This window comes from Falco cherrug, chromosome 6 (genome assembly GCF_023634085.1).
Source record: "Falco cherrug isolate bFalChe1 chromosome 6, bFalChe1.pri, whole genome shotgun sequence".
NCBI lineage: Eukaryota > Metazoa > Chordata > Aves > Falconiformes > Falconidae > Falco > Falco cherrug.
The window spans coordinates 40528341-40555559 of NC_073702.1; the positions used below are offsets into that span (position 1 = coordinate 40528341).

The 27219-nt window shown below is 39.5% G+C and overlaps 1 protein-coding gene across 11 annotated transcripts in view; it reads right to left on the reverse strand.

Moving 5' to 3' along the window:
• Positions 1–17253: 17253 nt before the first annotated feature.
• QKI (QKI, KH domain containing RNA binding) overlaps positions 17254–27219 on the reverse strand; it is a 160076-nt gene continuing 150110 nt past the window's right edge. For 5 of the 11 annotated variants that reach the window (XM_055714082.1, XM_055714083.1, XM_055714081.1 and 2 more), the window contains 2 exons: positions 25142–25216; positions 17254–20421 (listed from right to left, as the gene is read on the reverse strand). In XM_055714082.1, the coding sequence (XP_055570057.1) occupies positions 20405–20421; positions 25142–25216 (92 nt within the window). In that variant the 3' untranslated portion in view covers positions 17254–20404. Of the gene's footprint in view, positions 20422–21438; positions 25986–27219 lie in introns of those variants that run through there. The other 6 variants (XM_055714088.1, XM_055714086.1, XM_055714091.1 and 3 more) reach the window with 2 other exon arrangements.

The window sequence follows — 27219 nt, forward strand, 5'->3', positions numbered from 1 at the left end:
TCTCCCCTTGCCACATTTGTCTCAGATACTGAATGCTTTTATCATGCACTTTAAAAGATCTTATTTAGTAAAGCTTCCAGTAACGAATAGCATGATGTGAAGGTTCCTCTACTGCTGTAACTGCACTGCATCTAAATAGGTAGCTGTGCTGTTCTGTCCATGGAGTTGAAACCAGTGCACCATGTTTCAAACACAGTTCAGTCAAAAAACATTGCATGTTGCCCATAGGAGGGGTGGGGAGTAATGTGAGCTGACACTCCTCCTCTGCATGGCCTTTGGCTAACGCTAAGTCATGTCTGCTGGCTCTGTACAAGTGAGTCCATTTTGGAGGGGACCTCAGCTTGATAAACACTGCAGGGTGGGAACAGGAGCTGTTCTTAAGTTTCTGTTTGGCAGTGACGATCAGCATTAAGTGATTCTTCATTAGTCGTGTGAAGAACTGGACAATGATGTTGCTTTATTTTACAGCCTTCTGCCTCAGTTACAACTTCATATCCTGACCTTGGTCCATATAATTCCAGTCATAACATTGTCCTTCTGAAGTATATCTCATAAAAAAGTCATTAAGGTCTTTGATCGCTCTTGATGTGCTTCACAGCTCTGCCTATATCCCTTTACAGCCGTGTATCACACCTGCCCAGGACCTCACCATCCTTGTTCAAAGGCAGAAAGTCAGACGAGGTGGCTTAAAAAAAAAAAGGAAAAAAAAAAAAGGTTCAACTTGCCCCACTCCTTAGTTCAGCTTATCCTTGTGGAAAGTCACTGCCTGTATACTGTGGGCCAATACCATGTTCACAAGCTGAAGCTTGTGTTCACATCAAGAGGAATTTACTTCCCAACACTGCTCCAGCAAAAAGCATAAGCTTCACTTTCTGTGGAACACATCGCATCGCTCCAAAAATAGTCTGATATTTCTTCAGCCTGTTTCAGAACAACTGAGCTACCTGTTGGAGAGAAAAGCTACAGGCAGGAGGCATGGTGGAGCAATGCTAAAGACAAACTAGCTCCTGAGAAGCAGCATGGTGCAGGAAGGGGCAGGAGAAAATTAGGATGGGAGGCCTGAGGACTGCAATGAAATGGACACAGTGAAGGACAAAGGAGAACCATGGGCAGCCCTTGAATTTGCTCTCAAAACCGTGGACCACATATGTCTGGGTGTGAATCAATTAGATGGGCTGGCCAAATACAAATAAGGCTGCATTTATAAGAGGTGAGGTAAGTCTAAACTGGCAATGACACTGCAATGATTAGACAATGACTATTTCAGACCTGCAGCTCTTCATGCTGCAGACTGTGGTTCACCTGCAGTCTGCTTGTGGTGACAGGAAGGCTCCTCAGCAGTCTTTCTGCCTTCTCCTAGCAAGGGCCTCAATGCTGCTTGTTCAGCTTTCATAGACTTTTTCTCTGGGGAGTGCCCATGCCATGGCCCGCCCCGTTAGGCTGCAGCTTCTCCACTTGGCTGGTGCCTGGGGAAGGGAAGCAGGAGGCAGAGGCCCATCACAGACTGCTGGAACAGGGGCTGCCCTCTGCCCTGGGCCAGCTGCCCTGGCAGCCTCTTCCCTCCCATTGCATGAACAAGACATGAATGCATCAGTCTTTACAGGGTAACAAATGCCAAGGTGGAAAACATCCCCTTGGGACTTCTGCACTTGGTTCTTCTCCCTCCCCCTTTGCTTGATCAGATGCTGTTCTCTGCCAGCAAGATTTCTGGAAGGAGTTCATGATAGGACACCCAGAAGTGCTGCTGGAAGCAGCTGGGAAGCAAGACACAGAAGGTGGGAGGACTGTATCTGTTCTCACGCAGATCGTTGCCCTCCCTTCAGGAGGGGTCTGTGGGGGTCATTTTCCAACTCTGCAGCCCTTGCAATTTCTATGGCATCCCCTGGATAGTCTGCTGTTGCTGGTTGTGCTACAGGGAGGAAATTCCCCACCCCATCACACTGGCTGTATCTGTCCCGAGGAGTGGCTGTCCCAGCTTGTGATGGTCTCGTTGTCCTTTTCAGTAACTTGCATTCACAGTGTTTTGTGGCTGTCTATAAATCTACCACCCATGCCTGGTGACATCAGAGCTCTCCCAGAAAAGCCCCTTACCATGGTCTTTCCACCTGATGTTGACCCTGTAAGGGAGATTGGGATAAAAGCAAGCTGTGCCATGCGCTCTCCTGTAGGCAAGGCATCCCAGGGCACAGAGTGCAGCCATCTCTGGCGAGCAGCTAGGCTGGCTGGCAGGAGAGCAACTGGGGTGGTCCACTGGCCATGCAGGCAAGTCCTGTAAGGGTTTTTGCTCCAGCGTCATCGTACACAGCAGAGTAAAGGGCACAGCCATGACCACCCAACAAATGCAGATCAACTGCATCAGCTGAGGGGGGTGACAAACAGGAGAAGGAACGGGGTGTGCAGCAGCTCCTGGTGGGATCAGAAGCAGTGTTGCTTTCACACAGGTTTTTCTTAGGATAAAGGCTCCTCTGATGTTTCGTGACTATCAAAGGCTTTGCAATTCACAGGAATTTCTAGGAAGGCAGAAGTTCATCTGAAATGAGAGAAAGATTATATTTTCCCTCCCACCATATTTCAGCTTCCCAAGAATTTTCCTTTGAAGACTCCACTGCTCCAAGAAATGCCCTTCTGATGTTTTTTTAAGTCTTTTCCCATACAGGATCACCATTGCACAGCACAAGCAAATGGTAGAGGTTCAGAAAGCAAAGTATGGCGATGAGAAATGAGGCTGTTGGTAAGCTTTGGCTTCCCAACAAAACCAAACCACGCCACCATGCAGTAGCATGGTTAGGAGGCAAGTATACCAGGTATCCAATATTGGGGAGAGAGTGGGTGCTTTCCAAGGGGCAAGTTTGACCAAGCGGTGCCTTACTGTCTCATTGCTGACTACAGCAAGAATACAGATTTGGGCTAAGGGAGAAATTCCATTTTTTCCAACTTTTTTCTCATGCCTGGGTCCAGGCAACTCTCCTCTGGGAAAGAAAGCACACACAAACTGCCTGTAGCGAGGAGGAAGGGAGAACAGTTTCATGGCAAGGCATTTTGCTTTCCATACCCTGGAAGGGCACTCCTCTTAACAGGTCTGCTCTGATATCTGGCCACCAGGGAATAGATAAGCATGGGGCAGACTGCAGAAACTGAGATGAAACTGCTCCTTTCCCTCTGATAAGAGGGAGCTGGTGTTGAACCTATTACTCAGATTATGGTGGATCTGAATTCGTTTCCCCTTGGGCAGCAGCTACAGAGGCAGAGCAGTTGGATTAAGTTTCACTTTCCCATGTAAAATGACTTAACTGGGTAGATAAAACTTAATATATTTGTGAAGCCTCATGTGTTTTCCCGAGACTTGATCTCAATAATGTCTTATGAATGCTTTGCTGATTGTTTAATGAATTATTTTTCTCCCTCTCAGGCTGTTAATAATAAATTTTAAGTAGAAAGAATGTACAGACTACTTGAAATAATTCCTCTAATATGAGTTCAGCTGCAGAACTCACACTGTTTGTTTCCCGCTACCTCTGAGCAAGTGCTTTTTGATGAGGATTTTGGGACAGAGGAGTTCCCCCTGTTCTTGCAAGGTAGGAAACCCCCAGGGACCTGAAGGGCAGTGAGTGAGCTGCGCTGGGGAAGATCAGCTTTACAAATACATGAGGCTTTGGGTGAAACCAGGTAGCTTTGTGTGCACACTGTTGCATACCTTCCAGATGGACTTCCATGCTGCAAAGCAGAGGCAGGAGGGACAGAAAAGTTTCAGAGACAGAAGAGGAGGGGTAGACCAGTTTCTAGGCTGTGGGACAGGACTAGGATCTCGTTGCCCACCTTACCTGCCACAGGCTTTGAGAGAGGTTCAGCACAAGTCACATTCCCCTCACAAAGGTTTTGCTGTCTGAAGGGCTTGTGTCCAGCCAAGCCAACCACATGGGAAGCCCAAGCAGGTAACAGAGGAGGGGAACAATTCCCCAGTTTTCCCTTTCTGCATTAGACTTTTCTCCTAACCTAGGATGCACTGCCCTCAGAGCTGCCCATGTCCTGCAGCTGACAGGGCAGGGAGCCCAGCTGAGAAGCCCAGACCAGGGCTAAAGTCAGGCGTCCCACTGCTGTGCCAACACCACCCACCTGCATAGGAGGGTTACGTGGATGAGTGTCTATTAAAAGCTCTTAACTATAAGAGGGGGCTTTTTTAAATAGCTGTGAGCTATAAGAGCTTGAAGTTCTTAACACCTGAACCTGTTTTCAGTATAATCCACAGATTATGAAAGTCCGTCCCTTAGCACTGTTCACCATGGAGGTTTCATGGATCGTTTCACTTGCAGGGTTAAAATAACAGCTCACACTATACCCGTAAGCATGTAAACAGATCAGACTCAGCTACCCCAGCTACTCTCAGCAGCACTATGCTCATGGTGGGAGAAAAAACCAGCATTAGAAGAGAAGAGAGCACCAGGAGAGTAAATGAACAATGGCATGAAAGACACGGAGTGCTAGAATGTCAGCTGTGTTTATAAACTTCCATTATTAGCCTTCACCTTCATCCTCGCCTTTTCCAAATCAAAGTGCTTTCACTTTAAATAGTGCCATGCACCCAGGGGATGCTGCTGAAAACATCCAGTGGTGCAGTTTTCTGCATGCAGTCAAGCCAGCCCATGCTTTGCATTCAAACCAGAGGCAAATAGCTTTCATAATCCCCGAGACAACAATACCACAGGTGGAGCTGAAAGGCAAGTGAGGACATTGAAGACATCATACACAGGGGAATGGAAGGTGGCAGAGCGCCCTTTGAAGTGGTAAGATGGGCACTGTCCTGCCCTTCAGTGTAGGCACAGTGGAGAGCAGGGAGGACAGAGGGGGCTGGTGTACTTCATGCTGTCCCCAGGAACATGAACTTCCCAAAGAGGAAATCCCATGGGCTTCTCTGCCCAGTTGCTGCACACCAGTCCAACCAGCTCTAGCTCACCAGGTTTGTGTGCGCAAGCCAATACCGATCTGCAACTGAAATCCTGATGGTGAGGGCTAAGAAAGGGTTATTCAAACAAAAAAACAATTCTGCAGCTTTAGAGGGAAATGCCAGATACAGAAAAACCATGCAAAGCTTCCTAATTACTCACACTGAGTGTCTGGGCATATGTACATAGTACAAGTGCATTTCTTCCATTAGTAAGGTTTGCATTAAACCCACTGTCCCAAGGTCTCCTGGGACGACAAAAGGTGGCCCTGAGGCACACCAAGGCTGCAGGTTAACTTGCAGTCTGAAGAGAAAAAGCATGAGATGGGCAGGTCAGTGCTTTTGGTATTGCTCATTAGAGTGACTCACAGCTTAGTTACAAAGCCACACGGATGAGGATTATTCACTGCCCCTTTCAGCTGATCAGAGCTCATCTCTTTCCAAACCAGACTTAGCAGTTGTCACCTTTGCAAGCTAAGGGAGGGATGCACCTGCAGCTGGACTCACTACCATCATTTAGACACATATAAATCATCCTGTGGCGAGACACCACAGTGCTGCAGAAAGGGTGCTCTGGCTTCAGTGCCCCGTCTGCTCTCTCTATGGCTCCCCCAGCACAGCCTGGCTGGTGGCACATCAGCTTTCCACTGCACAGGGCAAGGGGCTCCCACTCCCTGCACAGGGCACAGTCAAGCTACAGCTGGTCCCCAGGTCAGAGGCTGCCAGGATTTAAGCCACTAAATAAAGTTTTTTACAGCTGTCAATTGTGTGAGCCAAGCTGTGGGTCAGCCTTTCTCACAGGACCCAGAAGTCACCAAGGTCATTTCAGGACAAAAAAACCCCCCAAAACCCCCAAACAACTCCAAGAAAAGTGTGAAGGAAAGAAAAATAATGAAGAACAAGTCTGGGCAGCTAGAAAGCAGAAGCAAGAGGCAAGCACTGGAAAAATACAGATGACACCAGAAGTCTGAAAAGTGGTGGCTGGCAGACACTTATGCCCTTAAAGAAGTGTAGGCACCTGACTGCGGAGTGAAACCAAGGGTGGTGTAGGTATCTTTGTGCCTTTAAAACTCAGGGTGTGGATTCCTCTCAGGCTGGCACTTGTTCCTCAAAAATGGCATGGACTAACTGGGGACTGAACAGCACAGCCCCAGAAATGTCCTTCTGTCTCATCCCAGTAATTATAAAGTGGGATATTACAAATACCTGAGGTATCCCCATTCCTTTTTTTCTGCTCTGATAATGAATGTTTTGACTTTAGCTAGTCTCCACCACCTCCTTAGCTATATGAAACCACCATTTTAATAGTACTGATTTTGGTGCTGCATTGCTGACTCCTGCACTTGGGCAAAATTGCTCCAGAAATCAGAAGCCACTTGTAGGCCAACATTTAATAACCTTGTATTAAACTGTGTGGTCATTATTGCCCTTGTGTTACACTGTGCTCTTGGCAATCACTAGAAGCTCACTTGTAAAAATACCTACTCATGTCTATACTTTCATCATGCTGGCTTACTAAAATAGCTCCCGTATGGCAAACGCTTTCCCATGATGAGTTCTCTTTCTACAGCTGTATTGCTTGTCCAGCTGCTTCCCCTTTGGTTGTCAGACCCACATGGCACCAAACCCCTGACCTCTCCTTTGTTTGGCAGGGAGCTGGGAAACATTTCTATATTTCTCCATAATAATTATTTTTAGTATTTGGGATGTTAAAGAAGAGGTAGACAAAGGAAAGGAGTTTACTGCCAAAAATATATGCCCTGGTTCTTAAAAACCTTAATGTTGCAGGCATTAATTTAGCCTCTAATTATTAGGGAGATGGCTAGGATAACCCTATAACTAACAAGAACTACAGATGCTTGGTTGAAAGATCTTTGGGTCTTCCTGTAACAAATCACAATAAAACATCTGGTGGCTGGAGTCATAGCTTATTTACAAGGATGCCTTAAGCAAAATCAGTAGGAGAGGAGGGGAAAATACATCCGACCAGAAATTGTATTTAATTTGTGGAGGAGGAGGTGATGTCTTAGGAGATCCAAGAATACTGGTTTTACAGTTATGAAAATAACACTAAACACTGTAGGTCTGCATTCAGGCCACCAAATGACAAATCTTGTGAAGCAAACAGGTGGGGCTGATTTTAATGCAAGGAGGAAGCACCTCTGAAGTTATCCTTTTTCTTTGCAAAAAGGTTCTTGCAGCAGGCAGGGATCAAGTAATTACTTTGCCCCCATTCACAAGATATCTCAGAATAGTATCAGACCACACACCCAGGAGATGATTAAAGTCAGGGGTCAGGAACACAGAAAAGCTTGTGATACAGAAGAGAAGATTTGCATGGCTATTAATATTTCATGACTTACCAGCCATGTGGTTCAGAACAAGCGTCTGCACAATAAAGTAGAACTGTCTGCCATCAGGTTGCACATTTCAAGACATACCTGAGTCATAAAGGAACTATTTACGCGCCTTTACTTATGAACAAAATGCAACCCCCTCTGGATCCCTGTACCTATCACACAGGGAGCTGGAACACCTGTCTGAGGCTTATTGGCATTTAAGTGGGGCCTCTGCCCTCAGCTAGACCTCTGCACAGAGTGAGCTTCAGCCTAAAAGCAAAGCGTAAGTGGTATTTTTTGTCCTGAGGCCTACTGGATCCAGTACAAAGGAAAAGAGCTACTACACTGTTGGTACATCTCTTCAGCCATTATTCCAACTCATGAAACACAAGTGCTATACGTATGCAAGTGTATAGGTAGCAGTGCAGACAGAAAGCCTTGTATTCTCTGCCATTATTCCCATTATAGGCATCAAAGCTGGTAACTAAATTTTTGGGGAAAAAACCCTCCATAAATGGCTACTTTTCTCCCAGCGAAAAGAGCAAGACATATCAGGGATTAAGCAGAAGTATTTTTGTCCCAGGATTTTGTCAACTATGCTTCACGAGATTTTATTCTGAGCAAACAGTTTACTGTGGCAGCAAAAGCAGGTTCTTTCCTCACACGCATTCAAAGCCAGGAATTTTCCCTGCCTGCACATGCCTGTATGTGGCTGGAATAAGCAAGCCGAGTGGAGCAGTTTGGCTGACTCGACAGCACAACCAGACTCTTCTGTTGCCGCCAGCCACTGGTGTAACCCTTTCCCAACCTGCCATCAGCGATGAGGCTCTTGACTCAAAAGGAAAGTTGAGAGCCAGAGTGACATTGCTAAATCATCCGAAGGAGCCCCTCAGAGGAACAGGCATGTTAGCATTGCTCATCAGAGCTGCTACTACTGTCATTCTCATAGTGCTCTGTGTGCATATGAAGAAAAAGGTGAGGGAAAATGAGGACTTGTGGGAAGGAAAAAACAAGGTGCGGGAAGCAGCACACCACCAGAATTGCACCCAGGGTTTTACTGACAAGAAATATAAGTCCTTGCCCAGAGAATTTATAGCTGAAATGAGTTTAATAGCACAGGGCCTGATGGCCCCGTCTGTGTGCATTGTAAATTACTCACATGAGCAGCCCCACTGACTCCGTCTGAAGGATTCTTCGACGTGCACAATCTGGCTCACAGTGATTAGTGACAGCAAACTGCAAGGCGAAAAGGGATGATAGGAGAAATTGCTCAAAGGCAACATTATTTACTGCTTCTCTCCCTCCTAAAAAAGTCAGAAGTTTGACTATTTCATTCATTGGTTTAACTTTTGTTTTAAACCAGGCACTTGCCAGAGTGGAAATCATTTATTTCAAGGTTCCCTCACACAGGGAAGTGTGAAGACAATCCAGAGCAGGTGAAAGTCCTACTTCATTAATCTAATTTATTATTATCACTGTGATGTACATGACAACTAATAAAATGCAGCTGTTTACTTTGCCAAGATAAAATCTTAGAAGTGTCTTGACTGAGGAGCTAAACCCCCTGCTCTCCACCTTCCACTGTACGGAGGCTGGCCAAAAGCATATGGTTGCCAGCTGACTTGTGGCTGGGTGTAACCGAAGATAAATCAGCTAATACTGGGCTTTGCTGGGACTAGTGGTATGGCTGATGAGGTGATTCTGTTTTACACCTACCTGCTAATGCTGGCTCTTGCTTGAGAAACCCAAAGCTCTGAATCTTGCAAGCAGCATTTATCTCTTTCCTTCAGAAGCAAGTAGAAAGCCTAATGCAAAACCGGCATCCCAAATGCAACCATTTACAGCTACAAGCCTGAGACTGCAAACGTTGTTCTTGCATAAAACTTAATTATTTTAAGGCATTTCAGTTTCAAAAATCGTATGGTAGCCTGAGAGCTGAACAATCAGAACTTCACGTGATTGCAGACAAACTCTGGTTTTGTGTGCTAACTTTTGTGTCAAGGAAGAGGCATACTAACAAAACAATAGGCAACATCCAACACCTGGATGCAGATTAAAGAAAAAAGCTATCAATTTTTTAAGTTCAGCTCTGAAATGGAGGTGGTCTATGTCGCAAGTATCCTCTCCTACATGCAATAACACTCGCACGCCTTGGTTTAACAGTAATGCAGAATGCTGCCTCATCGCATTCTTTTCCAGACCCTTAAATTTTCTGTGCATTATGATTGATCTAGATTTGTAAAGGGCATTCCTGAATTATAACGGTATTAGGATTGCTATAGTCGAAAGCTCAAAGCTGTTCAGCCTTAGCACACGAAGATCAGTGAGACTATCTGTGTGCTGGACATTTCACCAGGCTCTGTGAACACCAAAGAGCTCTCGGAGCAGATAGGCATTTTCCCAATAGGCAGCAAAAAATTTAGACAACCTTGGTATTTTGCCAGCTGATGATACCAAAAATCCAACAGGTAAAAAGTGGTGTGTTAGATACTCTAATACCATCATCATGCCTGCCTCCCACATTGTACCAGGAAATTCTGACTTCCACCAAGCAAATTTGCAATACAATCCTGTTTCGCCTGTCCTCCTGGGTCCCAAGCGCAATCAGCACCCCCTGCTTCTACATTCCACCTGCGAAGGGACAAAACAGCGCTGCTCCCTGCAGCTGCATCTCTATCCCTTTGCCTCTCCTTGGACTTGCCGACTGTGAAAAGCTGCAATGCAGCTCAGTCCATCCACAGTGAGCCTGCAGGACAAAGAAAGTTAAGAACACAAATCAAATCAAAGCAAGAGGCAGCCACCTCTGGCACTGCTGGTACCCACCGAATTAATATGGTCCGAGACTAGGACTCATGGCCTACACAAGATCATGCAATCTTTTTATATCATGGATTTGACTAAGAAAGAAGTCAAAGGCATTTTGTTTTCCTTATGTGCTGTATCTTTGAGTACATTCAAGACCGTAAGACACTTGGACACCGTGATGATACTAGAGAGTGCTCAGCATTGTACTGTGCGAGCACTCCACGGCCTTGAATGCAGCCGCCCACAGCTGACACACTGCTGGGGCACCCCAACTAACCCCATTGCACTGATGGGGAACCGAAGTACAAGAATTCAGAACAAGAGCGACAAAGGTACTTGAGTGAAACAGTCCTGAGCTTCATTATGGGTAGCTGGAGAATGCAAAAGGCTAAATTACAGCCAGACATGCTGCACACATGAAAATGGGGAAAGACACATACCCAGGCAGCGGAGCTGCTAAGCTAGTTACTACAGCTGTGGTTGAAAGGTAGGGATTTATTGACCAGTACTTTCCCCCTCTGCACTCAAGCGGGCACGTTCTCTCTGGGTACCAGGCCATTTTCTTTTTTTGTTGATGTTGTTGCTAAAAACAGACAAAAGAAGATAAGGTGATGGTGGTTTCTTTTACGAAATAACATGAAGGGACTTTTCTGATTAAAACCTAGGTAAGCACACCTCTTATTTCAACACCTGAACAAGGCCTCATTCCCATCGCATGTCACTTTTTTGTGGATTTGGCTGCAAGGGTCTTGCCCAAGATTGCACTAACCATCAGCAATGAAAGAAGCATCTCAAACCCAGGTGTTCCAAGTGTTAGATTTGTGCCCTCACCATTGAGACATTCCTCTTCTATCTGCTTGGACAGAGTCATACATTTAAAACAGACTTTCTAAACATCATCACACCTGCACATCCTGGTTTAGACCCGATGTCTTGCTTGCAGTCTTTCTACACAGAGAACGAACTGTGCCACCTGCCCATCCTAATGAAGGGAGGATTTGTCTACGAAATGTAGGACAGGGCAGAAGGGGGCGGGGTGGGACCTTAGAAGAAAAGAACATGACATTCAAATTAGGCTGAAGAACAACAACAGAAAAACTGACAAGTTTGCTTTAGATACCGGGGAGATATGGCAAACCAGCTCTTCGAGGACTGAGATAATTTCAGTTTTCTTCACTTAACATTCCAGCCCACAGTCTCTGATGAACTTCTTGTCAACATAGCATGGGCTTCTTGACAATGCTGCTCTTGTTTAGGTTTGTCTCCTCCTCCTAACTCCTATAAAGTCCAAAGTGATTTTATTCATCTGTTCAGGACAGGATTCAAAGCTCTGACATTATTGTTATTCTTTATCTTCTTTCAGTCCAGATGAGTATACATTTCCTATTTTCTCTCAGAAACAAAGCTGAAGATCTGCTTCATTCATTGCCTTTCAGGGAAAGAATCAAAATTGTCTCATCACTAAGGTTATATGGGAAAAGTCACAAGATACCAGGCAAGTAATAGCCTTGTGGCCCCCTTTGCAGCACTGGATCCAGGCTCCGTGAAATGATCCAGAGATTTACTAGAACAGTATGCAAGTAGAGGTCTTCAGATTGCACCCATGTTAAAAATAAGACATGGATTTTGTCATGGCAATTAACATGAAAAAATATCTCAGAATTAGGATCGGATTTTTAAACATTTGGAGATTTGGAGGTAGGCTAACAAATAAATATGCTCCCTGCATCACAATTTTGCCATGTATTACCTAACACCCGAGGCCAAGACCTTAAAACCTTCCTTTGAAAAAGGCTGTGCTTCATGAAAAGGCATATGTACATAGGAGCAATTTGCAGTATCTTGTCATTTCACTACCTCTGAACTGTAGAATGTACATCTTGGTCCCACGAAAACCACCTTGTCTGGAAATCATAGTTGGAAGCGTCCACAACTAACAAGGTAAATATTACAGGACTAATACACTGTGCATAGTTAATGCACATAATAGTGAGACTCCAAAATAGTGATCCTGGTATCTTCCTAGCTTCAGGCAGCAGAAGTACCACCTGTTTCAGAAAGGCCACCCTCAGTGCACTGAAAATCCACAGCATCCATTCTGAAAAGATCCCACTGACAAAAGTAACTTCTTTGCTTAGCCTTTCGTCTTAAGGAGTTCACAAATATATAAAACGTAGAGAAAGCACCTTCTTTAATGATGAGCTGCTGAACTGATGCAGTGTGGAGAGGTATGCTGTCATTTGGTGGTCCTTCCCTTGAACTTCACCTCTGTGTTTATCCAGTTTACTACTAGAAGTAGTCAACTTTGTTGCTGAAGATGAAAACACTTTGAAAAATGCAGTGACAGAAATTAAAAAAGGCAAATATATGCTATGCAGTTTTTTAACAAAGTCTTTGAAGTGTATATTTTGGGGAGTTACTGGTTATTTGCTGTTGATAACTTTTAGAAGAGTTCAACTCAACAGGAACCAGCTGTTACTTGTCTTTTTGTAACTGCTTGAGAACTTGATATGGATACTGAGAAAAGAATTGGATACCGTCTCTTTCTACTTGTGTTGGTAGACCCGAATTATCAGAGTCAAAGGCATTTCAGACACTGCATTTTGCACTCTTTGGTATGTGTGCCTCTCATTATTTTGACACAGATAATGGTTAAGTTTGCATTTCCTCAAGGGAACGACAGTAACTGTAGTAAGAACATTCAGGAGACACTTGGTAACATTGGGTCATTCTCCATAAACATACCAAAACACCTATGTAGAAAGCGTCAGCAGAACAGTAGTAAAGTCTGCTGATAGAAATTTTCCAGTCATTAAATTCCACACCTAATCCGTAGACCAATAAATGCAACGAACGTGATCATAAACAAGTTATTACTGACTTGGTGCAAGCGATAAGAAAGATCATCACAATTCTGGTTTCAAGGGATGGAGACAGATGAAGGAGGGGCTTGGCACACCGCAGCCAGACAGCACAGAAGGTGAGGCTGTGCCCACACCTCGAGCCAGGACCGCAGCACACAGCATACCCGCGTTGGCATCTGCAGTAGCAGCCCTCGACCTCTTTGCTGTTTTACCTCCTTGGGTGGCACGCGCAGAACAGCCTGCCTATATTCTATGAACTACAGAGATTAAAGCTGGCTCAGGTATGACTAATGCCACCGCTTTGTTGAGATTCAATATGGAAGCTATCTTTGAATGCTAATTATGCCAAATCTTCCTTCCTTCCTGGAAGAGTGCAGAAGCATACCTAAATGTTGGTATTTAGCCTCCTCTCCCTTATTCTACCAAACTCTTAAAGATGCCATGTTTAACCTTATATATTGTACACTTACTTCTGAAGCAAACAGGTTTTTATTTAACCAGTATAAAGAAATTGTCTTAAACTGTAACCAGGTATCATCACATAAATATTAATGAAAATATTAAACCGCTATAATCTATTTCTTCTTCAAAGGGTGTTTCTCAATGTATTCATACTAGGTAGGGTGGCAGACTTATCATAGTTTTCTATAGTAATCAGAACCTCCTCCCCAAACCAGTACTTTAGCTTTACTACAAAGTAGTACTACCTTTCCTTATTTGCTCTAAACAATTGTAACAATGCTTACAGAAGTATAATAAAATGGAAATCACTTGGTCATCTTTAAGAAATTTATAGAATCGGTGCATCCACAAATCTGTTTGAAATGTGTATTGCATGTTTACAATATGTAATGGATACTTGCTTCATTTACAGTTACAAACAACAGCATATGCAATAAAAAACTGTTAAGCAAAAAATACCTTGGCAATCAGATGACCATGAAAATTTAAGCCTCTTCAGCAATTAACATCTTTTGTAACACTGCTAAAAGCATTAATGAAAATTGAAGTGTGAAAAATGTACATTCTTTATTCTGCTGTTTAGATACAGAATAAAATTTAACTTTTCAGAAAATAAAACTATAGTTACAGCTTTGAGAGCTGTCGGTTTGCTTTTGAGGATAAAGTACATGCACTTTTTCCAGTTACTTTATTGCACATAATGTACAGTCATAAATGGTGTTTTTATTTACATGTGTTTTGGCAACGTCCATGTTTGTTTTTCCCCTCAGAATACATTATTTCGCACAAACAAAACCTTAAATGTTTCACACAAACTGCCATAATACAAGTCAAAGCATATATGTATATAAGTTGTTTTGTTGTTGCTGTTTTTCCAATTAATTCTTCTAAAGATTTTCAGATCTCAGTTAAATCTCTGCCTTGGGAGTCAGATTCCTCCCGGTTAGTCTGCTGTCAAAGACAGACATCCCAAGTGCTGGCACCAAGAAATTAGCACTGCAACCTGCTGTGCCTAACACCCACCTCCTATGCAGAACCACACCACCTGCAATTAGTGCGCAGGCACATAGAAGGAAGAGCACTGTACTTTCGTTAACCAGTTTGATTCAACATTGATTACCACGTGTTAATGTTATGGTTCACGTGTTATTTGGACAGTATTCCATTAATAGTGTTTTTAAGAAAAATATATCAAAATATTAAAAACAGAACAGAAATTCCAGTAACAATTATGTATTTTCAACCCTAGGAATGTGTTACCCAGATCCCATTCTGTACAACGTGCTATTTATGATGACTGCTATTTTTACCCAGACACAAAGAATTAAGTTTTGTATACTCATGCTTGCCCCAAGTTAAAGTAATTTCTTAATGGATGGCAACACACTTCAATGTTTCATTGCATTTTCAGGGCAGAAAATGTTTTAGTGGTCCCCCTCAAAGAGTACAATTTGGGAATAAACCATTCATTACATGCAGATTCTGGACATACTTTTTAAAGGTATGTTCAAATAAAGTGTCAATATGGTCTGTATACACTGAACATATGTTCGTTAAAAACATTTGAAAGATGGCCTTGAAGACTTATTACGAAATATATTCTGGATTGACAACATAAAAAGAAAATATTCTTGGAGAAACCGGATTTGTTGCACTTTGATAGAACAGTTCACTTTTAAGTGAACAGCATTGGTCAGATTCTACTTTGAAAGGCTCTATGATGTTTTTGTTTATTTTCTGACCTAATAATACATAGATTTACCCTAAGATAAATCCCACTACATTGGATGGAACAGCAACTCTCCAATTGACTTGAATGTATGATCTTTCAAATGTTAGGACAATTTAACCCCAGAATAATAATAAAGAAAAAGAACAACCTAGCTTCAGTGATGTAGCAACACTGAACTCCTCCTCAAATCCAGTTTTAAAAATAGCTTGTTTCTTTCCTATAAGTAGGCAAAGAATAAAGTAGTTAAATTTTCAGACAGGGACTCAGACAAATTTCAGAAATGCATTTGTGGTTGACAATAATTACGATAAAATTTTTAGTTTTCCTTTTTTTTGCTGTCCTTCAGCTTCAAAGTACCTCAAAAATTAGAGCAACTTTCACTACTGCATGTAACGAAGAATGAGATGAAAATGCACTGTGGAAAAAGTACGACAGTAGTTCAATACCTAGTAAAAATACAAAATAGTAAAATATTACAGAAAAGCAGTAGTTCTGGGAATGGAAGTACTATGCAGTATCAATCACTAATCTTTTGTCTCCTCTGGATAGTTTCAGCTACACCAGAGAGAGTATTTTACCAAGTTTAAATATACCTCTGATAAAATGCTTTAGGAATAGAAATTATTGGCTATGAAATGACATTTGTGCCATTATCCAATCTACAGGTCCTGATGTTATCTCTTGTAAATGCCTAATAACTTTTTTATCATCTGCCTGTGGTTGAATTTTAGCATAGCAACAATTCATGATCTCTTAAATTACAAAAGATTTCTGTACAAGTGAAACTATTCTAAATGCATTGATATTTCAGCTGTACCTATTCACATTTGTAAAACGAAGAGCTACGTGCCATTAGAAAATGAACATCTTCATCAGAGCTATTTTTCTCCATAAAATAAAGATGCATTCTATTTTAATTACTACCAATACTGTGAGAAATTTAAAAAAATTATAATTTTTATATCATATGGATTTCAAGATATGTACTTTGAAACATCATAAATTAAAGAAGGCATTTGAATAGATGCAAAGACTCCTCATCTGAATTTTTACTATCTACAGGAAAAAACTGGGCTTTCACAAAAAAACTGTTGATATCTGAAGCGTTATCTACATTGAGGATCTCCCTCAACATTAGCTGTAATTATTGTCCACTGAAGATTACCAGTCTAGGAAGACAACCCCAGATATGTAAAGGAGCCTCGGAGAGCAGAAGCTTTAAGAAAGAAAAACACTTCTGTAAAAATATTTGCATAGATGTACATACAAAACAGCATTTTCACCATTTCAGTTCCCTGCGTTCATGTTGCTACAGTCATCCACAGGGATAAAGATCATATCAAGGCAGCCCTGCAACTTGAAATGGCCATTGCTTGGTAATTTAGTGAAAGGTGTATTTTTGTACTTTCTGCAGTCATTAGGAAATGATCCAGTTTGACCTTTGGCTTTACAGAAATTGTACTTCCCTGAGCTAAGCAATACTGATAGACTATAGCAGAATTTTTTGAAAAAGTAACTTAAAAACAGGGTGGGCATGAAGAAAATAAGGCACTTTTGGCAAGGCAAACCCCCGGATTTCATATTTCGATGTATGGTAATTCTATCTCAAGTACTTTGTGCTTACAAAGGTCACATGATGCAACAGTCAATCAGGTGCCAAAACAGATCACAAGTCACCTCTGAATGGTTCAACAAAGAATCAAACTGGTTTCTGTACACTCACGATTTACCAATACGCTGGCATCTTTGCTCTTTTGCTGTGAGCTGACAGTAATTATTTTAGAGAAAGAAAAAGAAAGTGTGGAATTAGTAATGCAGATGCTGAAAGGCAAGTGGCAAGACTCTACGAGAAAAATGCCTCAAAAAATGCTACTTTGTTCCCATTTCTACTGGCACCTATTCCCCAAGGTAAAAGGCCAGAATGACCAAAGCCAACTTAATAGTAGTGTGCAGAATGTCAGCCGACAAACAACATAAAAACAAGTCACGTTGTGTTATCTGTGGTCACGTTCTTCAGGGTTAGTCCAGTAACTCAAGACTTTACATTCTTCCGTCTTTATTTGTTTATTTTAATTAAACATGTAATGGTTAATAAACAGACATAGTCCGGAGTTAGTAGGTTGGTATTATAACATTTATTAAAATAATGCTATGGGTTAATAGAAACAGCAAAGAACCAAAGAATTAAAATGCAAGCTATGAAAAAACCCAACTAAAACCCAAATGTCTAATGTATTCATCCAGTAGCTAACTAAAAGCCCAAGAAAGACAACGCTCCCAATATAATAAAGTACTGCAAAACAATTGGCAATTTTTCAGTTATCAAAATTGTGGGTTTTGCATTTTGTATCCTTTTTTCTCAATCAGGAAAAAAATTCATTTGAATGTTATATAACATACATATAAAACAAGATAGAAAAATACATTATAAACTTGTAACAATGGCTGTAAATACATTATCTTACATGTTTCTCATAGGCAATAGGTTGGTTATGGTACATACATAGCATGAAACTACTAAGATAATAAAGAATAGACAAATACATGTCATCTGTACGGTTACATACAAGCGACACTCCCATCTACCCACTCTAAAAAAATTACATAATACTGTCAGAAAGAAGTCTTAAAACTACTTATTTTAATAAAGAAAAAGTCATTAAAGAATGATAATACTGAGAACCAAGGCATTCAGAGATTTCAAAAGTCATGCTTTTTTTTTAAGTTGATCCAAAATTTTGTCAACTAAGTTTTCAGAAGTTTGTTCAGAGCAAACATTACTTTCACATGTCACACATCTATTTCATACACTTCCCCTCCCCCCCCAGTAAAAGACCTTTGATAAACATCTAAAATGTCCAGGTTTTATCATAGCTGAGATGAAACTAGATCAAATACTGGTATTGTTTTAGCAAATCTCTCTTCAAATGTTAGAGTGTCGCAAGTTTATTCAACCAACCAACCAAAATAAAATCGAAATGGCACAGCATATACTGTAAATAAAATCAACACAACTGTATGTGTAACAGGAAGACAAAGCCGGTGGCACAATAAACAAAAAGCTAGCTGAATACGAAAGGATGAATGTCTATTGCATAGTAAATAAACTGATAATTATTTCCAGGTGAGACAAGATGTTAGATGAGGTCACCATGCAGGTGCTTAAAAATGTAAGCCCTCTTAGCTTACTATTGACCTTTCATTTGGAAGCTGTGAAGATTTGCAGGAGGAGAATAAGTTGACAAGAGGGGAAATAAAGTTATCACCTGATATTTGCCAAGTATAGTACTGAGTCCCATACAAAGTAATACTTAATTTTTTCAGAATTAAATACTGTGCGTTCAACAGCTTCAGCTCTTTCAACTGCCCAGCTATATGAATCTCATGTGAAAATAAGGGTTAAAAATAAAGTGTAGCTGGACTTCAAACAATTAGCTGATGTCCCTCTCCTGCTTATCTTTTGAAGAAAAGCCAGCAGGCAGATCTAACAATAGCCAAAGAAGAGCTGAAGAATAAATAACTTGCATGCTGTTTTGGCAAACGGCTTCGTGAGAGCTGCTTGTGAAAACTGGGGACACGCTCAGACTATAACTGAAAACTAGCTAAGCACTTTCAGTTTCCTTATCCACAGAACATCAGTTTTCCGGGTGATGCTGAAGCCTACTGTATTTGATGTATATTTATTCCAACCCAAAAAAAGAAATCTCCTCTCCATCCCTGAACAAAAATGACATACTTCCAGCTCTACAAACACCTGTCAGCTAATCGTCTCATTTAGCACGAGACCGTCTGCATCACAGAACCCTTTGGTTTACATTGCACAAGTACGGCATTTGCTATGATTTAAAAAGTAGAGTGGCTGAAATAACAATGGGCTGGTTTGACAAAAACTTAGCAAATATTTCACATAATGAGATTTTGGCAAAGTCACATCACACTAGTATGGCAAAAATCAGGTAATTAATATGGTCAACTCATCATTTGTCTTCCCTCACAGCTTCTTTCACATACTGGGCGACTGAGTGGCATGCAGTAACTTGTCTGAGGGAGAAGCTGATTATACGAGACATTTGACTAAATGACCATGAAGAAAATAAGGCACTTCCTTTTCTTTAGACTTATTCCAATACTTAAAAAATAAAAAAGAAAGACTAAAAGGCTCTTTTGGTCTTTTGTTTCTTGACAACCACCAGAAAAAATCATTTAATGAAATAAAGGGTTTCTTTGTTCTTTTTTTCTTTTTTTATAACACTTGAAAGTATAAAATGCTACATTTCCAAAAATATATTTTTTTCTGCACCAGCACCCTTGTATAGTAAAAGTATCTACTTTTTTGTTCATTTTGTTTCAATGCACTACACTTTATCTACAATTTCATTACACGTATACAGCAAATAGGCAAGCATGGCTTTTACATCCTTAATGACATTTTTTCTATACAGGGAGGTTTAAAAAAAATATTTGAACAGTTTGCCCAGTAATGTGACACATAATGCATGTACCTTGTTCTCATGTAATCTTCTGAGGAGATTAAAATATGGTTAAAATAATTTAAACTCAGATTCTGCTTTAATAGTGTTGCTGTTTTGTTCTCTGCATCAACGTAGTTCCGAAAAGTCATCGTCATCTGCATTTCATGGCACACTTTCCTTTAAAACGTCCAATTTGGCAGGCAATAGAAAAAAGGCTGCAACATCCGCCCTTTGAGGGCACTGGTAGTGACTAAACAGCGTATCAAATTTTGAATACTTTTTGGAATCCCTTCCCCAATGATATCCCTGACCAAAGGTTCATGCATGATGCATCATCACACAGTACATTCAGAGAGAGCTTTGACTTTTTTTTTTTTTCTTAATTTTTTGAGAAGAAAAATATTCCTAGAAGTCTCTCACAGTAACTGCCTCTGTCATCGGGTAGTTAAGGGACATCTGTCTCCATCTCGTGCGAGGCCTCCTTACCGTTCGCTTGGGGTGGGACACTAGAGGATGATCAGTGCGGAGGGATGAGTTGGACCTTATTGCTTTACTACTATTCAGTGCAGGTTCTAGAACCACTTTCACCCAAACAGGAGAACAACAAAAAGCGGAGTTGGAGGACAACAATTTCTTTGTCTGTTTTGTTAGATGGTAAGACGAACGGACAAGTGCCCCAGCTCGCTGCACTGAAGACAGGCAAGCAAAGGCGTTTACCAGTTAACTGATCAGCAGGCAGGCATGGTCAGGTCATCATTGGGTGAAGAGTTCAGAGGTCAGAAGGTCATAGGTTAGTTGCCGGTGGCGGCTGGGTGGTTAGAAACAAAAAAAAACAAAACAAAAAAAAGAAAGAAAAGATAGAGAAGAGATTAGTTCCAGCTAGTGACGGCTTAATGACAACATGAAAACTAATCACAACTAATAAAAAAACAAGCATGTTTAATTCTGACATACTGATTGACACCATCTACAGAATGCAATAAAATCATGACAGCCCTCCATCATGATTTGGACACGTGAAGGAGAAGCCCGCTCCCACAAAACCGGTTAACAGGAGAAATAGAGATAAAATACAACTAATGACTAATGGTTAGTAGCAGTCGATGAAGGAAATTGGAAAACAAAAAACGATGAACAGTTTTGGAACTGGGTAGAAGATTTCTGGAACAACAGTCAGTGCAGAGCATCAGTATCTGACTGCTATTAAGCATTAGTACCTCCCCAGGTGCAAGCATTAAAGCAACTATTAATGATGGATGTGATTATTAATAACTGGTTGTTAAAAGAATGGAGTCATCTAAGGAATTCTGGACTTTGAGAAACAATTTGGTTCAACAAACTATGGGCCAAACAAAGGGTTTTTGTTCAATAAATTTTTTATTGCCTTTCATTTATTCTATTTACAAACAACATGGAATTTCTTGGCCTCATAATACAAAGCAATACTAAACTGTAGTCTAGCAACGTAGGCATCATCGTGGGAACCAGGAAAATGCTCAGCCTGCTACTTTAGCCAGCATTTTCCTGTTCAAAATACTATTTTACACATATAGGACACTTATAAAATGCACTTGCATGTAAACACTGTAAAAGTCCTGCCATTTTAAAGTCTATACTTAAAAAGCTCTAAGTACATCAAAAAATAGAGAAAATATCTAATTGATACTAATAAGGCATTTAAAAACTACAAACAGCTCTCTTTATTCATTTTCAAAGCTAATACTCTGCAAATACAATAAAATCTGACATTTCATATACATTCCTGCTTTATATTTTTATATTTTAAAAGAAGCCACCTGTAAATACTATTTTCTTTTGAAAAAAAAAAAAAACAAACCAACAAAAACAACCCAACAAAAAAAACCAAAACAAAACCCAAACCAAAACAAAAAATAGAACCCAAAAAAACAAACAAATTACAGTAAAACATAAAAAAGTTCTCAAGTGGAAAGTTATCATTCCCAATGTTCTTGAGCTGTTCCTTCTTTAATCATTCTCTCACATTCTCCTTCACCAAACTTGGTCCACTTAACAGTAGTATGATTTTTTTTTTTATATATATATTTTTTAAGACTCATTCAACAGCTTAATTATAGCTAATAAATTCTGAGGTTGATAAAGTTTTTGTACTGTTGCCATTTTGACTAAGGCAGAGGAGATGAAAGTGAGAAAGGTATTCAGTGCAAAGTCAGATTTGTGCCATTACATAAAATGAAGTCCAGTAGGTGTAATATTCACAGATAGCATTGATTTAGCAATCTTTCTCATGGGCTGATTTACTTTCACATAATAAAAAATGGCCTATCATTTAGGATACAGTTCATAAGACTAAGAAAAATTACTACTGTAACATAAATGAGACCCCATGCTCCCTGATTTTTTTCAGAACCATGCTAAGTGGGATTTGTTTAAATTAAAACGGCTGTTTCAAAAATAAGCAAAAATAAAAATAAATATTTTATGTGGCACAATCTCACCACTTTACAGGTATACTAGAAACAGACTCTTAAAGCATTTTGATACTGATTAAAATTTTGATTAAATGGTATTAAATTTTATATATAAATTATGTGACAGTTGGTTTGGATAAAACATTCAAGAAAATTCTCAGCATTAATATTTTGTGTGGAGTTTATATTCAAAGCAAGCTACCTTTTAAAAATACCAGTACACCTGTGATACATCCTCTGCCAAGTCTCTGGCCTTCTACAGTACACACAGGTTTGTCAACTGTGCAACACCATTTACAGTTTATTACAATTAAACCAGTCAGTCTCTCTGTTATATGCATCAAATTCAATTTTGTATTATTTATAAACTGGGGTTTTATTCTGAGTTAAAATGAGCTATATTTTTCAACCCTTCACCAATTCTAAATGCTTAGCTGTAAAGAGCAAAACATGTACACATTTGGGGATTCTTGCCTTAAATGCAGTGCTTATCTCTAAAAAAACCCAAAACAACAAACCCAAACAAACTATGCAAAGAATAAAAACCTACTTAAAAAGTGAATGCAGTAGTACTACAAAGTCATCTGAAAGTCTGTTTAGAATTTTTTTTACAAAAAAACTTTAGACCCAATGAATGTAAATTTCGATTTAGTGACATTTAACTATATATAAAAAAAGTTTTCACATTGAAAAAAGTATTTCGGTTTGCTGACATTGTTTTTCATGACTATAGCTATAGAAGTATACCGGTGACAGAACAACCAAATAGGTAAATATGGTAAATATTGACAGTATTTTAATTTTACAACATAATTTTAGCACATTAAAAGAAACTGTTTTATTGCTGAACAAAGTTCTATTCAAAACCTTTTCTGAAACTGTTAAATCCGTGCAGTGATAATCTAGGGTTTCAAATTCAAAATACATGAAGTACAGTTCTAAAATTAACTTTGTGTAAGTTTCTTAATACGCGCTGGGATTATCTAAATAAGACTTTAACATTCTCCTGAAATATCAGCATGGTTTTCATGCTAAAAGAGAGAGGTATGCATAACTTATCCCACAGATCATAAGTTATGTGTATTTATTTACCCACTTAAGACTGCGGGCTTCCTATATTGCTAGAGATGAACACTGTATTATCAGAAAATGGCTGTATTTTAAAAGAGAGTGAAATGATACCAATAATTAAGTTCAATTACTTATACGTGACCCAGATGAAACATCTAGGCCCTTCACAAAATATTTTAAATCTATGTTGAGTAAACACTACAATAATGAACTTGAAACTACAAATTGGTATATCCCCCTTGTGCTTCATCAGTATATTTACTAGTCGTCTCAGGCAAATATCTAATGAAACAAAAAAGTAGTCTCACCTGTCACCTGAAAAACTACCACTGCAGATCATGAAAGACCATTAGCCAAAATTGATTCTTGCAACATTAGGTCAGACTTCCAAAGACAAACAAATCCTTACCACCCATTTACTCTTGAAAGAGCCAGGTTTAAATAATTTTTTCTATTTCTTTTTTCTTTTTTTTTTTTTTTTAACATTTTTTTTTCTTTCTGTAAACATGGGCTGTGACATTATTGTGATTAATACCCTGTTGCCCATTTAAGAATTCTCAAGAAATGAGAACAAGCCAATGGGCTGTAAATAGTGTGTGGTGATAGAGAAGAAGAAGAAGCAATCTTCTAGAAAACTTTATAGTGTCTCGTTATCAGCTTTACACTTTCTGTAAAGCATAAGATCATATGAAAGATAAAAAGTTACATCAATACAGCAAATAACCAGGAGGGCCCTTTTTACTGTATTGACTGAAATCTGTACTGCTGCTTGCAGTTAATTTATGGAAGGTTGTGAGAAGTGAAGTGTAGTCAATGCTAGGAGATGTCAGATCTGTCACTTGAATTTGGCTTTTGAATATTACGATATCATGGAAGCCTGCACAACAGTGATTTTGATGAAAGCAGAATAATAATACTTGGCACATAATGCTTTGCATCCTCAAAGCCCTGTACAAAACAAGAACCCCCACAACACCCCTGTGAGGTAGGGAAGTATTATTATCCTTATTTTACAGATGAGAAAACATACAGAGAGATTAAATGACTTGCCGAAACCCACAGTGAGTCAGCAGCAGGGATAGGATAAGAATTCAGCCCACACACTGATTCCTAGCCAATGTCAATAAACCGAAAATATCATTTTTCTCAATAAGCTTAAATACTTCATTCAGGGGTCCAAAGGCATTACACTTGAGGAACAGGAGAAAAATGAAGATTTACTTTCCATTCAAGGGTTTAAGAGAGATGCCCAAATATTGGATGTCATCTCACCAACAGGACTTCAAAAGTTGTTTCTCCTTCAGGTTACACATTTTAGCAGCAAAAGGCAAATACCAAGAAATAGATTTTGGCAAAAAACCCAACACCCTCCCTTCCCCTACCCTTAGTAATTCAAATTCAAACAACTTTTGAAGTATTATCTTCACAGCCCTTACCTTTCCTGAATTCAGTCAGGTATCTGAGAACATGCATCCTCCTCATAATATACAGTACAGTGGCTCAAAAGTTTATTGGAAAAAAGGAATCTAAATCTTCAGATTTCTCCAGACACAGACAGGAGGCATTTATTCCTTTACTTCTTTCTCATTAAGCAACCATCCATTCATTTTATTTTGCAACACCAATCTGATATTTCTACACCAATTTAAAGAACAAACTGCGGGGGGGGGGGGGGGAACATGATGAAATTAATTATTGCAGCATTGAATTCATGTTTCCTGATGCAGATGGATCTTTAAATAGTTTTAAAGAGGGAATCGGTTATAGCATTTATATTAAATATATCACAAAGCTTATATATTTAATTGAGCTGGGAAAGCCAAGTTTACAGATTTTTTTTTTTAAACTGCAAGCATTCCCAAAGCTTTAAAGTATTAACTATTCAGATTTTTGAGAAAAATAATGAATGGGTCAAAATAGGGTATTTGGTTAACCAGCTGTGGTGTTGCAAATCTCATGTACACTCAAAGCACTTCTTACAAACAAGAACTGCAGAACTAAACTAACCTCGGTCTGCGGTCACAATCCTTTGGTAAGGATGGACACGCATATCGTGCCTTCGAACTTTAGTAGCCACCGCACCTAGTTAAATTGCAATTACCAAGACAAAGTTAGAAAACATTCAAAGAAAACATTAACAGCAGGTTTATCAAAATGGATTTAAATGGTCATTAACTACAAAAGTTCATTTTAAGAAACGCAACAAGTTAAGGCACAGTAGTTTCAAATCTTAATTTTAAAAAGAAGTTTATCTGTGCAGATTAATATTGCATTTATTTTAAACATCCTGGCCTTAACCTGTTTAATCCATTCATTTACAATCCCAAAATTACAGTATTTCATGAAATCTATTAGACCCAAGCACATTTAAGCTTTACTAGTCACATATTCACTGAAGTGCCTTTCTTGCAGCAGGACTATTTTAAATAATGCCATCTTTTAATACTGACAATTATTTGCTAACCGTAAGATCACTTCCAGTTCTACCACAAAAAAAGTTTTAAAGCAATTCTTCAAGCCTACAGATCATGATTTTAAACTTTAAGTCAATAAGTATGAACTGCAATGAATTAGGTGATTAGTAAAGCAAACACTATATAGAACACTTAGCAGTCAGTATACTACTATACACTCATAAATTACAGCTACTCTGTAATAATAGGAGCTAATCCAAATTAATAGCACTATTTTATTTTAAATCTATGTGCAAAAAAGTGCAAGTAAGTCACTGACTGCTAGGCCAAGCTTTTTTCAAGGCTGCTGAAACTAAGCATTTGTTAAAATTCAGATCTGATGAAGGATCAGTTAAGACCGTTCTTGAATTCTTAGCCTTTCGTTGGGAAAGCCATACCTGAAGATAAAAGGAAGGGAATTAAAAGTTAGACATCAACTAAAATTTGATCCCAACACCAATATCCCCCAAAATACTAATAGGGATGCATTTCTCTGCCATTTTTAACAGATTTTAAGACATCTTGAAGGTCCACCACAAAAATGGACAAAATATAGCATACTATTAATGAGAATGAGTGTATTACAAAATAAAACTTAATGAAAAACTAATTTGATTCAATTAACTATATACAATTGCTCAGATAATAGAGCAGATGTATTAAGAGTTATTGAATCTATACTACCTAAAACGGAGTGTGGTCTTCCCCCTCTCTTTTCCTTTTTTTAAGTAAGACTATTTGGTGAGATCTGTTTTGGACAACACACCTGTGCTCTCACAGCTAAGCCAAAAAGTAAGCAATGGTTTCAGATGTCATTTTAGGAGTAATTTTCCCTTCCTCTCTCTTTACGAAAAATCCTAGGAGAAATCAAAGTTCCCTGCATCATATTAAATTATTACTATGGAATGATGGATTTCTTTACTTGCTGTTAACCGAATTCAGGAAAGGGGTTTGCTACTAACCAGCAACTGATAGCTACTGTGACTATGCCTGTTAACTGTGACTTCACCCGAGGACTTTTCCAAGTGTACTTGTAGAGTGGGCGTGGAGGAGCTGGGGAAAATATTTACATGTTTGTGGGAAATCAATAATTACATTAGCATATGCTCACTGAATTTTGGCTATGGGGTAACAAACAACCATAAGCTGCTCAAACACAGACCTACTGCATACTCGTGTCCTACTGAAATTTTTATTATTGATTCACTAATCCTGAAAAGCAGGAGTCTGAAATATATTTTCTTTTTTACTGTACAAAATATAACGTGGGAACCTGCACATATTCAGATACATGACAAATACTTGTTGAATTAAGTGAAACACTGATTTTTTTGCAATACTTTCAGCATAATATTGACTTTGAACCTTATTGTCCAGTGTTCATTAGAGATGTTTAGAATTTGTGTAAATCAATAACTGCCACTGAACAAACTAAGATCAAAGTCCTATAAAATCAACATTATGTAGCACCAAGGTCATATGCAATTCAGAACAAACTGAAGAGAAAAGATTATTTAGATTCTGTAGAGGGTAGGGAAGGAAGAAACTATTGGAACTGCTTGTTCTATATTGACCAGTTAATGGAATTGTTACGGATGCTTTATCATTCTTGCCTTCACACAGCAACTCAAT